Source organism: Spinacia oleracea, chromosome 3 (genome assembly GCF_020520425.1).
Source record: "Spinacia oleracea cultivar Varoflay chromosome 3, BTI_SOV_V1, whole genome shotgun sequence".
In the NCBI taxonomy this organism is placed as follows: domain Eukaryota; kingdom Viridiplantae; phylum Streptophyta; class Magnoliopsida; order Caryophyllales; family Amaranthaceae; genus Spinacia; species Spinacia oleracea.
In genome coordinates, this window is record NC_079489.1 from 30,494,862 (window position 1) to 30,508,471 (window position 13,610).

Sequence of the window (13,610 nt, forward strand, 5' to 3'; positions counted from 1 at the left end):
AGAGGAAGAAGTTCTTGTTTCCCTTGAAGAGGAAATGGAATCGAGGAGAAGCTGAAGTAGCGCTAAAATAGGATGTTAGTTGTATATATTTGTGGTCCACGAATTTAAACGTCGTCGGTTTGCATTTTTTTTCCTTTATTTGCATTGCTTCATCGGCTTGCATCATTTACGCGCAAACAAACCGATTGCTACCATGTGGATTTCAACCAAGAGGATTAATCTTCTGCTTATTTTCACTAATTTTGACCGGAAAATGAATAGTAAAAAAATTTATAGGTCTCAAACAGTAAAAAAAATTGTAAATTAAACCCTCTGTCTTTATTTTCAACTCATCACGCTCCAATTTTGACCGGAAAGTAAATAGTTAAAAAAATTATAGGTTCCAAACAGTAAAAAAAAAAAAAAAAAAAAAAAAAAAAAAAAAAAAAAAAAAAAAAATTAGACCCCAGCCTTTATGTTCAACTCATCCCGCTCCAATAGGCGATTACTTTATTTCCCATGCTGGGAAAGAAACATCTACACATTTTGCAAGAAATCATTTAAATCACTTGTCAATGGAATTTTGTTTTATTCTTTTTTTCACACTGGTCATATTGTATATGATTACATATATATATATCCTGAGCAAAAATTTGTAAGAGAGATCATACTAACGTATGGTATATATATCCTGAACTTCCAATGTACAAATACATGGAGAAGGTGTACGAAATGTTAATTTACATTTTAATTTACATGTTATCTAGCAGTGTGTTTATTTACATTAGTCATGGATATTTCCCTACATACATCCGAAGCAAGCAATATACACATCCAAATATCCAACCCCCGTGCCACCATACACCTTTCACAACATACAAGGATTGGATCCATTCTTCTAAAGCTAAGATACAGGTGTACTCAAATTCATAGACATTTTACGATGCACTTGCCCCATCGCCTGACACTGCATTTACAAGGTGAAGAATAGAACCAGGATCCTTGCTCAAGATAATATTTCCAGTGTTATCTGCGGTTGTGTACCTTGAAAGATGAGGACCAGACACAATTCTACATGAATTCCAAGACTCAGCCTGTAAATTAACTCCGTAATAAACCAGATGATCCAATACGCTATTTCCCATTACTGACCTGAAAGATGAAAAGGCTCACAAAATAAAAATTAGACCATATAACATTCCAAGTTAAAAGATATTTTAGCTTCAAATCATAACTTTGGATCTTTTTTAAAACACCAAATAACATCCACCAATATAATTGTACTCCTAGATGTAGTTAGACATGGCTCAAGTTTTACTACTAACAGGAAGCTATATTTGTCCACCAGACCACCACTTTGTCTATTCCCTATTTTTTTTTCTAGTTTTCATGTTTTGCTTTCCTTTCTTCTCCCCACCAATTTGGGCGTTTAATTCCAGCATTAGCTTTCTTGTCCTACCCAAAAAAAACTATTATGTAATAGGTTGGGCCATAGATTTTCTTATATGATTCAGCTCGGTCAAACGGACTTCAGAAAACCGGGTGTTAATTTAGAGTCAAACAAACCTAAGGGTCTGATTGGCCAACCTTCTAGAAAACAATTTCTATTTCTCAAAAGTAGTTATATGGAAAATGTTTCTAGAGAAACACTTGTGAGAAATAGAATTGTTTGGCCCAAAATTTTAGAATTGCTTTTAAGAAATAGAAACAATTCTACACTGTTTGGGCAAATTATAAATTTCTAGACTTTTAAACTAATTTATTGAAACTTGAATACTCCTATTTAATTTAGTAAAAACTTAAATAAAACTTCATATTACAAGACCATGATACTAATAATTAAGTGTTTTAAAAAAAGATACTAATAATTAAAAAAAAAAAAAACTCTGATCAAATCCTTTCTCTTTCATCCCACCTTCATCAACATACTATTATGATTTCTTTTTATATTATTTAACAAATCTACTAATTTTTGCATGCATCATCATCCATCATACCATCGTCAACTTCACAAATCACAACCAAACACCTCCAAGACATTCCTAAGTATCATCTCCAAGAAAATCCGCCATCATCGTCAACTTCACAACCTCCCACACCAATTTCAATAAAAAAATCAAATTGAATTTGCCCATTGTTTTCAAAACAAGATTCTTTTTTGGCCCGTTGTTTATTCTGCACTTTCCATTTCCTTCATCATACAACCAGTCCACCATTTCCTCCATCAAACCACCACCACCACTTATCATTCTTTTCTTCGCTCCTAACGTGTTTCATGTCTTTCCTCCCAACATAATAGATCCACCAATCAATTGGATTTTCGCCATTAACACACTAAGCTTTCTTTTAAATGAAAGGAATGATTGTAGTGGCAAATCAACTGAAAAGGATTTGAATTAAAGGAATAAAGCTTATAAGCGGAATTATAAAGGAGAACGATGAGGCGACATAAAATCCAGTTTGCAAAGTACTTCAAATACTTACCATGAATAACAATTAATGGGTTTAACGGTGGATCTATAGTTTCAAGTTTGTAATTATATTTGTCGACAATCAAGATCGTATATTTGTTATCATCTGCTACTATTTTGGAAATTGAGGGGTTGGTGAAGATGGTGGCCATTAAAAGAGAGAAGTTTTTACAGTAAAGTTGAAGAGGGGAGAGAAGAGTTTCTGTTTGTTCAAGTGGACTTGGAAGGAATTTGTGATATATGACCATAAGTATGATTGAATAGTTTTCAAGTGCTTCAAAGTACTAATAGAACATTATCATCTCCATGCTTAATGGTCAAGAAAGGGCCTGGCATAAAATTTTCTGAAATTTGTGGATATCATCGAAGGAAAAGGTGTCAACACTGGACAGGGATGTTTCCCATTTATACAATTTTCTTTTGCCATTCATCAATGACAAGCATAGGAGCAAGTTCGGTGCTTCCAGAAACTGTCAAGGCCCTCTTTTGGGTTTCTTTCTCTTACTTGAGTGATGGATAAGCTTTAATCTTAATCAAAATAGGAGTGAGGAGAACGGATTGATTAAGGGAGTTCCTGTTGACTAGAAGTTCAAATTCATAATAACAAATTGTGAAAATACCTTAACTGACTAGTTTCCTATATAGTGGGTAAATCTTGAGCCACACGTGTCTAGAATGTATAGCAATCTTGCTAGGAAATTCATTATTTCACATTCAACAAAGTTTCCGATTAATAAAACAAAAGATGCCAATGATGTTGTGCTACTTACCTGCTACAAGATGGATCTTCACCAGAACAATCACAAATCTTCTCAACAGGGTAAATTAAACTTCCATATCCGATATTATACAACCACACCTGCAATTTGAGTAGGATAATTAGTTACGGGATTAACAACGAGCAAGACAACAAAGGTTCTGTTCAGGCTAGTGATAAACGGCCAATTTTGCCGACGACCTGAAAGATAATATAAGTTCACCCCAAGACTCAAGAGCAAGTTGCTTCAACTTAGAGCCCTGGGGATGGTTGATAACACAAATGACTAAGAACTCGAAAACTCTTCAATCGAATGAGGAACGCAATGGAGCTCAGCACAAAGCCAAGAATCCAACTATTACTATGAACACAGTGGAGAGATATTACCCAAAACAACAAAGGTACCTCCAACAACAGCATGTGGGGTGACAGGAACAGTCAACAATTGTAAATGATTGGTGCAGGTCTGTACAACCAGCTACAGGTTGAGGTTCAAAGGAATGGGAAGTAAAGCAAAGACAAATGATGAGTACAGGTTAAGGTTTTGTAAAATAACTGTTTCAAATCTCAAAAAAATTCAACGTGCAAGAAGCATTCAGCAACTACACACTTACACTACACAACATACACATAAAATTTAATTCTTTCCTCATAAAATTTAATTCTTTCCTAAAAAAAAGGAACAATTCAACTACTTCCCTCTCAGATTGGCAATGCAGATGTCCAAATTAAATGAATCAGGGAAGGGGTTAGAGACTGATCATACGTGCATGCACCAGTAGGACTTCCAGAAGTTAAATTTAATCATACCTCTCTAGGGAAATGATGATATGTCTTTTGACTGAAATAACGATAATATGGAGGCAAATGAGGCACCATATCATGCTCATGAGTGACACGAATCGTATTAGGGACAAATTGGCTATAGTAAGAGGCAAAAGCTGCATTTCCAATCCGTGGTTGCCCAAAGGTTGTAACCTGAATATTTTTTATGCCATGATGTACCTGAAAATACAAGTTTTTTTCCATACATCATGTGATGGAAAGTATACCAAGACAAAGTAAACGGGAAGATCGGGGACAACAGCAACATCAAACAGCCTCATAGAAAACTGAAATATAGACTTTAAAACACAAAAACAAAGTCAGTAAAAATCCTTTACTATGCCCCACGGGAAGGGGGAGGGGAGACCACCTTGTGTCCACCACACAACCATAGATATCAATACGCTATATAGTACTCCCTCTGTATTTATTTAAGGGATAAACTTGCCTTTTCCGGCCGTATTTATTTAAGAGATACACTTGCCATTTTTAGTAACTTATCAACCCCACCATTTAATTAAATAATCTATCTAATATATCTTATGTCCCACCACCCTATTAAACAAATAATTTCAGAACTACACCCCACCCCCTCCCCCCCTAAAATGAGATGGTCCCCAGTACCCCACTTGTTTTACTTATTAAAATATCTACCCAACCCCACTTGTTTTATTACTTTATTTCATTCAATTCTTCTTCTTAATACTCGTGCCCGGCCAAGTGTATCTCTTAAATAAATACGGAGGGAGTACATGTAAACCCGATGTTAGGAAGTTTGTTCAATTGGGTACACGGAAATGATGCTTTCACAGTTCCATTGACTCTTTATTTCGTTTTTATAATTCCATTGACTCTTTATTGTGGTACACAATTTCAAATTTTAAGAATGATACTCCATAAGTCCATATTAGCCGAAAAATAACAGAAGGCATGATCATTTATGATAGTAAGGTGAAAAAGAAAAAGAACATCAACTGTAAGTAAAATGAGAAATCAGTACCAGTCTGAAAAATGTAGTGGATTTATCAAAGGGCTCTCGCCTGAATATAAACCTAAGAATAATGAACTACTCCCTCCACCCCTTGATATTACCACAATGATTTTATATTTCTTTCTTGGGTTCAAAATACATCTGTTTCATTCCCTAAATTTCCCTTATGACACAAATATCAAAGGGGGGTTTTTTTCTCTCCAAAATCCAAAAGAAAGCCAGGTCCCCCCACTGATTCATATTTCATATTCCAAGTATCACATGACATGCCCCAACTTTCTTGTAGCCTTAATATCTGTTCAAAACCCTATTGTTAAAAATAAAAGGGTATAGAGGATTAGAGGGAGTATATATTAGCTAAAAAGGCAATGCAGCTCAAACGAGCATATTATCCAAGTATACTGTTGAACAGACCTTCCAAGCTTACATGGCCAAAAATCTCCACAAAGACACAAAAAAATAGATCAGCAAACAGGACATGAAGGAGCATAGCATATGGTGACATGGATCTTAAGCTCCCTTTTCAAGCAGACAGTACACTACACACATAACTAAAGATATTATCCCTGAAGCAGTTGAAATTACACTTGATGATAGAAAGAATCCATCAATGATTACCGTGAGGTCAAGTGCACAAATGGCAGCCATAGCCCCACCCATTGAATGTCCTATCACAATAAGGTCAATTTCTCCAAAGAATTTTTTTGCTCGTTTAACAGCATCCAAGACTCCAGGACGCAGTGTGGTGTTATGATAAGCATTATAGAATCCATGGTGTACCTGAAGGATTTAATCAGAAAGGAGAACTGTCAAGTCTTTCAAAATCAACACTGGCAATATGCACAACAGTGATCCTTAAGATGGTGAACAGAACAGTTCTAGGACACATACCATTGCATCAGGCGTGTCAGGGTAATTCAAATCAAGCTGTTTCCAGTACAGATCCTCAACCCAATTTTGTATGCTGAACACAAAGGTCAAATAATAAGCAAGTAGGTGTTGAAACTAAAGACGATTAGACATGTTACAATTTTCAACCCTTATAAAGAAAAACAAAAACAAAATCTATAAGAAGATGACATTAAGGGACAGAAATATGGCAGATCTGTTGATTAGTGGCGATTGTGATTTGAATATTCTTATTCTCTATAAACTATCAAGAGCAGAGAGAATGGTTCACGCATTTCAGAAGCGGAGACGAGAGATTATCAAGCATTCATTGACAGCATAGAACTATCAAAACTGAAGACAAATGACTGGCTAAAGACCTATTAGAATAAGAGAAAAAAAATCAGCAGAAGAGATTGAGATCTACAGAATGTGAAGTAGAAGCAGCACTATGAAGAGGTTGAAATTGAAATCCTAAAGTACTCCCAGTCTGAGCAACTGGTATATTGGCAGACCTGTGCTACAAATTATACCATGATGCAAATCAACTAAAATATCAAGCTATTAAAGGAAACGGTGAATCAGATGCAAACGAAATACCCGTCATACTAGAGTAAATATGGTTAGCCAAATAAGTTAAGGAACAAGTCAGACTGATCAGCCACTGAATGAATCAATTTTCATATTCACTTGCCTAAGCAAAAAAGTATATTTGGATGATTTGTAAAAGTGAAATGATATTGAGGAGCTTTAACAATATTCATGAGCATAGTTTTCACAAGATAGTAGTTCTAATTCTAACAACAAAAACTTCCAACATCTCATGGGTACAAGAGCACAACACAGAATTAAAAAATTCATCTATAGCACTGATCAGATCAAACTCCCTAGTCCTGGTGACATTCAATTAAAAAAAAAAAATTGTTAATAATTTATAGCTAAATGGGAAAAATGAGTCATGAATTTCAAACAGTTGACATTCACCCAGTTGCAGCCAGAAACTGCTATCGTCAGCAAAAAAAAAATTGTGTATAGAGATATTTCGAGGGAAATGAAGCCAGCAAACTTTGAACGTTGTAAATGACAATGCACCGGGCAGGCAAGGTTTGTATGCAGATTTATTCAACATATTATGCGAATCAATTCTGCTGGTCTACCCGCTGCTGTGAAGACTGTTGAAACAAAAATAGGAAAATTTGTAAAAGAAAATCCAACCTTTGCACAGTCTTCTAAAAGTACCACATCTGATTAATTCCCAAGTTTTGAGGGGTATCATTCCTAAATAGTCCACTTTACCTACAACCTTAATAGCAGGTCAGATTTTTTATTTTTTTTTAAGTTGCATGTAGCTCCCTAATTGATCTATGTTGCTTAGTTTTAATTATAAAAAGAACCCATCTCCTCCTCCCCCACCAGCATTTTCTCTCTCCTCGGCCTCCATACTGACCCCTTCGACCGCATTTTTTTCTCTCCTCCTCCTTAGCTCCTGCTGCCCACCTTGCCAAACCCATTTAAGCCAACCTCCTTATCTCTAACCTCCACAGCCATCCACGACTGCTGCCCTCCTTCAACACCAACCACCATCATCTCTCTCACACACCAGAACCACCTCATTCAACAACATCAACACCCAACAGCCACCCCACGCAATACCTGTAACAACCTAATGAAAGAGAGAATAAGGTAGAGGAGGCAAGAGACAGAGAGAAAGAAGAGAGAGAAGCTTCCACCAAACTCCGTCTACGGCGGTTGGTGGAGAATCGGGTTGAGCATAGGGAGGAGGAAGGAGGTGCCCGCTGATCACCGGAGAATATAACCCAGCCACACCCATCGCCGCTGACCAAACCCTAGCCACACCCAACCTCCATAGTCCATACTACTCAGTTCTCTCTCCTCCCCTCACCACCCTTTTCGCTCACCTCCATGGAAACCTCCTTGTTTCTCTACTCTCTGTCTCACTCTCTTCCTTCACTACTCTTCTTCCTCTCTTTGCTCCCTTTGTCTACACCTTTAATCTATTGACAAATCAATGGCTTCCATGGCTAACAAATCAAAGAGGATGTAATAGGAGAGAGAAAATGATGCGCTGGTTGTGGATTTCAGAGGAGGGAGAAAGAGGCACGCTGGTGGTGAGATTTCGGAGGCGGGAAAAGTGGTGGCTGGTGGTGGGATTTCAGAGGAGAGAGGAGGCAGCAAGGAAGGGGAGGTTGCCATGGAAGATGAGAGGAGAGAGAATGAAAGCCATGGGTTGTCCATGGGAGAGGAGAAAAGAAAGAATTTTTTAAATAAAAAAATTAAAATTAAAATTAATGAATTTAGACCAACTAGAGTGAGACACGTGTTATATCTCTGAACGCCTGAGGCGGCGTCTAAAAAGTGACTGCCTATTATACCCTTTAAAATTTTATATTACAACATAGATGAAAATCAATATAAAAGATATTTATCAAAATAACAAAATATTGAAACTATGAAAAAAATATCAATAAAGGGAGAAAGAAGTAATTATTAAATACTACTGTATAAAAAAAACAATTAAGTATTATTGTGTGTGCATGTTTAAATTACAAGATGCGTTGCGTGCATAAAAAACTAGTTAACTTATTAATCCGGTTACCAACACGTCAGACACTGTATAGGGAAGATACCCCAAAAGCTTGGATTATTTTTCACAAATCTCCCAATAAAATATTGAGAACGAGTAATACAACTCTCTAGCCCCACATACTTAAGACTATATGCCAATGCCTAATAGCTTGTGTAAGACAATATACAAAATAATTTCCAAGATGTATATTGCTAGGCTAAGATATTCTTTGTGGCCTGGACAACCTTATTGCACAACCTTGTTTGACAGAGAAGGCATAAAGGAGAGGTTGTCCTTGATAATGTCCAACTGAAAAATGAACTGTTTACTTATGCTACGAGAAAATAATTGATCTTCTTACATACACGATCAAGGATGATGAATTGATGACTAATGTGTTAAACTTCTAAAACTATATCATAGATCATAACTTGAACTTGACAAGTTAAAAGACTTTAAACTGATTAAGGACTCACAGATGGACTACTCAGCTATGACCTAATTCAGTATGCTAAAACAAATGCCACCCAAGAACACAATGAAAATTTATCTTCACGATTAAGGATTACCCTATTGCCTCTGTAATTTCAAAAATGTTTCGTTCATCATGATCAGTTGATATGTTACAGACTTACAGCTAATAGGACTCGTGCAGTCATACTTTATGGAAAGAGATTATGAGTCACAAAGCTCTTAGACCTGGTTATGGATTTTATCCAGAGTAATGGTGAAAATAAAATCAACACAATAAATCTATTGTCTCAATCCCAAGCACCCTCCTAGACGACCAAGCTAGGACAGTGCACATTTGTTTTTATAAACCACCTTGTATTTCACTAAAGAAAATCTAATCTGTATATAACAGCTACTCTATAAACACAACCCCTTTCTGTTTCACGATTGGTCTATAAAAACATGCAAACTTTCAGTAAAGCCAAGGTTTTCTTGTTCTCTCTCTTTTTGGAGAAAAAACTTCCTTGAAATTCTTTGTGGTACCACTATCATCCAGGAACCACGGCCCCTCTTATTCAATAAAATAAAATAAATTGCTAGACGAGATGTTAAGCGTCTAGTTTCTCATCTCAGGTTGGAAAGTTGCAGCTAATCAAGATTCTATCAGGTTAATAAACCCACTTAGTCATAGATACATACATGACGTCGATGACGGTCTTCACCTTCTGACTAGAATCAGAAACAACTGCAATGGCGCACTAATTATTTGGCAAACTCACACAACCCAAAGTGTTTTAGGCACCTAAATGTCATTAACATACTCAAACTGATCATGATTGCTGGATGCCAATTATCATAAGATAAGGGAAAAAAGTGGACAACCTTCAGTCCAACACTCCAATGAAAGATATCCCACCCATAAAGCAGGGATCTTTGGTCAATAATCAGAACTTCTGCGATGAGGAAAAAATGGTATCAAAGAATTAAGAATAGGATGGGTAAGAACCACCAAAATCAACAGTATAATCCATTTAACCTTCTGGAACGGACAACATTACTTCCCTAGTTATAGGCATCATCGAGCTTCCACAAGCACTGCTCAATGTCCGATGGAATATTTGCATACTATCATATAGAGCTTAGGCTACCCAAAACACCAAATGAAACGGGAGCTCTACCAATCTGGAGACATGCAACCCTCACTGACTACTACAGCTGTGACTGTCGCTGCCAGACTTTGAGCCATATCCCTTCACAGATTAGTCTCACAGCCTCTCTGAGCATGAACAAGACATTGAGAGTTACTTGCGACGGCCCATTATTGCAGTTACTTATATTCAAGAGTGTAGAAATATTTCCAAATCCATCAGAACAATCTCAAGAAACTACAATGAAGATGCTCTGTGCCCATCAATGGTTCCTACATCTCATAGCCAAATCTGCATATACCAAGCCAATAACCACTAACAACGATCCTGCTACATTTCATTACACTCAATAGACAATGGCTACAAGCACGTGGGACTGAGTAGATACTAGAGAAGCAGTGGTGAATGGCGCAGGAAGTGTCGCAGACAAAGGATTAAAATATACAATTAAAATTCATTTTGAGAAAGCAACAATTTCGGTCCTGTTGGATTACCAGTTCAAGGGATAAGACTTACTTTTGTCCGGTAGAAAAGGTCGTGAAACTGTAATGAATTTTTCTAGGCATCAAGGAGCCAGAGCAAGAGGTCATCAAATGCAGACAAAAGAGGGGAAGAAAGTGGCTTTGATTCGAAAAAGACAAAGGCAGCAAATAAATACTACGGCCTGCTAAACTTGAAAACAAGCTATACTGGGTTCATAAATAAGACAATCTTAGGTTTGTAACACCTTCTAACATAAACACCAATCACTGGGGCCCAACCAAAACTCCTGGGAGCATATACAAGAATTGCTAGTTGCATTTTAACAGTAAATGATTAGCTGTTGAGAAAATTTTGTTGAAAGAAATGCTAGTCTATAGAACGCAAATCTGTGAAACTTGCTTTTAATCCACCAGTCTGCTGGATAGCATAGCAATCTACTTATTAATAAACCAATAACAAATAAGTTCCAAAAAAAAATGCTCTCAAAAAATAGAAAAGGAAAGTACAAAAGAAAGTAAGAACAAGTACAAAAGGAAACGAAAATGTAAACCTGTGCTCCTGGGTTCCCCTAAATGCAACAATAATGGCATTCAGATCCTTAGCAAACCCAACGTACGCCTGCAATAGACAGTATAAATGCTATTAGAGAGACGTTCACAACTGATTAAAGTTCTGTGATGCATAAGAGGGGGGGGGGGGGGCGCGGGGGGGGGGGGAACTGGAGGTGCAGCATACTAGAAAAAATGTGATATACACACCTGCAAGCAGTGCTGGACATCAACAATAAGCTCTATGATCTCAAAACCCTATTAACAAAGAAACGCAATCTCATTCAGATATATACATATCTTAATAACAGCTAGAGCCATTTAGACAAAAGAAAACATATGAAAAGAGAAATTTAGTGATAGAAAGCCAAGAACCTTTGTCATTCCATTACATCGTGAGCATGTCCAGGTAAATAGTTCAGTCAAGTCTGACTCATAAACCTGTGTAGATCAGAAAATTAGAGTCAGGTCATATATCAGCCTGAAAATGCTACCTCAACAACATTATGCCGACAGTTCCACGTCAACTCGATCATAAGAATCAGTTCTCAATTCCGACACCGCTTAAGAAAAAACATAATATAAGCAAAGCATGACAATGCACGCAACACTCAAATGAAGAACATGATTCTAGAGAATAATAAAACAAAACCATGTAAAAACATCAGCGAAGGGCAGTCAACTCTAAGTAATCAATAGATATACACAACCTTACCACTACAATTGTAAATGATTTTTTTTGCCACTTACATACTCTTAGCAACATTTAGTAAAATAAGTCCGGAAGACATTTCATTACCTCCTTTCCGTAATCCAAAACTGAAATGTTGCCAACGTGACTCTTCTTCAGTAGATGAAATAAACATATCTCGACAAAAGTGGTCTAAATACAAAAATTTACTCACGCAGATGCTTCGCAGCATAATCGAGAAACACTGTTGGAGTAATGAAGTATATAATATCTACTTCTCTATCAGGGTACGAATAACTTTCTGAACAACCTATCCACGCCTTCTTAACTAGTTTACAAATTCTAATACCCTAATTTGGAACCAATTTTAACTAATGCGTGAGCAAGCATGGATCTTCCTTGATTAGTTTTGGTGTTCATGTTTCTAGCTAGCACGTTGTTACCATTCACTTGAGTGGACCTTTCAGGGTTTTAGCTCATGATATAGACAGGAATTTCTTTTCATGCATTTTGGTTCCTACCTTGCTTAGGAGTTGCTTTTCATAATTAGAAAAACCCACTCGAGTGGTGAAAACATGCTAGCTAAAACACATGGACAAAGAAACTAATCAAGGCAGATCCATGCTTGGTCACGCATCACTAACACAAAAACAATTCAAAGCCTCAATTATGAAGTATAAACAAGATACATGTAATTAAAACTGCATTGAAACGGAGCAAAAAAATATCAGCAAGAAACTGCACTTAATCCCACCACAACAACAAACAACAATGTCAATACAACTGCATCGAATACTTACTGCAGCATTGTATTCAACCAAAATTTTGGCAAGCGTGTGATTGTAAACCGGAAAATGAACACCATGTTCGGGCTTGAGCTCTGTGGACAAAAAGAAACCTGATCAGAACTTTGAATCCTACTCCAAACCAAAATTAACAAATTCCAGCAACAATAGTTCATACAAAAAACTAAATTAACAAAAAAAAGTATGCAAAAAGTTCCTGAAACAAGCAAAAGAAATCCAAGATGATTCGTGAATTACCTATACTAAAAGAAACGCCAATTAAACCTAACAAGAGCAAAAGCGTTAACAATTTACTTCGCTCCATAATCTGCGAGCCTCAAACAACAATTCTTCAAAATTAAAAGTTCGATCAAGTAATCAATTCAAAAATTAGGGCAAAATAAATTACACTCACCATTAAAAGTTCAACGAATTTAAAACTTCAATGATGGAAGAATTATTCTTTTTGATTTTATTTTTTATTTTTTATTTTTTTTGGTAGGTTTGACGTGTTCTTGTTGTTATATCTTTAGGATAAAGTTTTGTTGTCATGAATCATTGACTTTATAAAATACGCTTCAGGGTTCATGGATATATTCTAAAATTCTTGTTAGGAAAAATACTCCGTAAACACAGCTTAAGTAAATTGACGATAATACGAAAGAGACTTAGGCCCTGTTTAGTTCACCTTATTTCATGACCTTATTACTTATTTCAAATTTAATCAGATCAGATCAGATCAGACCAGACCAGATCAGATCAGATCAGATCAGAAAAAATAAGTTCAGATCAGATCAGACCAGATTATTATTATTATTATTATTATTATTATTATTATTATTATTATGGGAAACCACCAAAACGTTACAAGCTTAACAAGTTACAAAGATCAAGTAAACTACAAGAAGTTGGAGGGGAGCCGAGATACAATCTGGGCCCCCACTCCTCTAGCTATGGCGAACCCGATCCTGCTGAAAATGTGGGCAGCTGCCCATGCCCCAATG

General features: G+C 36.5%; 1 protein-coding gene across 2 annotated transcripts; it reads right to left on the minus strand.

Annotated features, from left to right (window-relative positions):
* Window positions 1-644: 644 nt before the first annotated feature.
* Window positions 645-13,179, minus strand: LOC110805974 (probable feruloyl esterase A). 2 transcript variants are annotated; one of them, XM_022011607.2, is made up of 11 exons: window positions 13,022-13,179; window positions 12,865-12,934; window positions 12,622-12,701; window positions 11,506-11,571; window positions 11,341-11,388; window positions 11,133-11,200; window positions 5,915-5,987; window positions 5,642-5,803; window positions 4,018-4,212; window positions 3,221-3,309; window positions 645-1,131 (listed from the first exon to the last, which is right to left on the minus strand). In XM_022011607.2, exons 1-11 carry the CDS (start codon window positions 13,022-13,024, stop codon window positions 918-920), a joined length of 1,068 nt encoding a protein of 355 aa, XP_021867299.1. In that variant the 5' UTR covers window positions 13,025-13,179; the 3' UTR covers window positions 645-917. The 2 variants fall into 2 exon arrangements, with proteins under 2 accessions (XP_021867299.1, XP_021867300.1); XM_022011608.2 differs by lacking the exon at window positions 13,022-13,179 and having other exon boundaries at window positions 12,865-13,009.
* Between the last annotated feature and the right edge of the window lie 431 nt (window positions 13,180-13,610).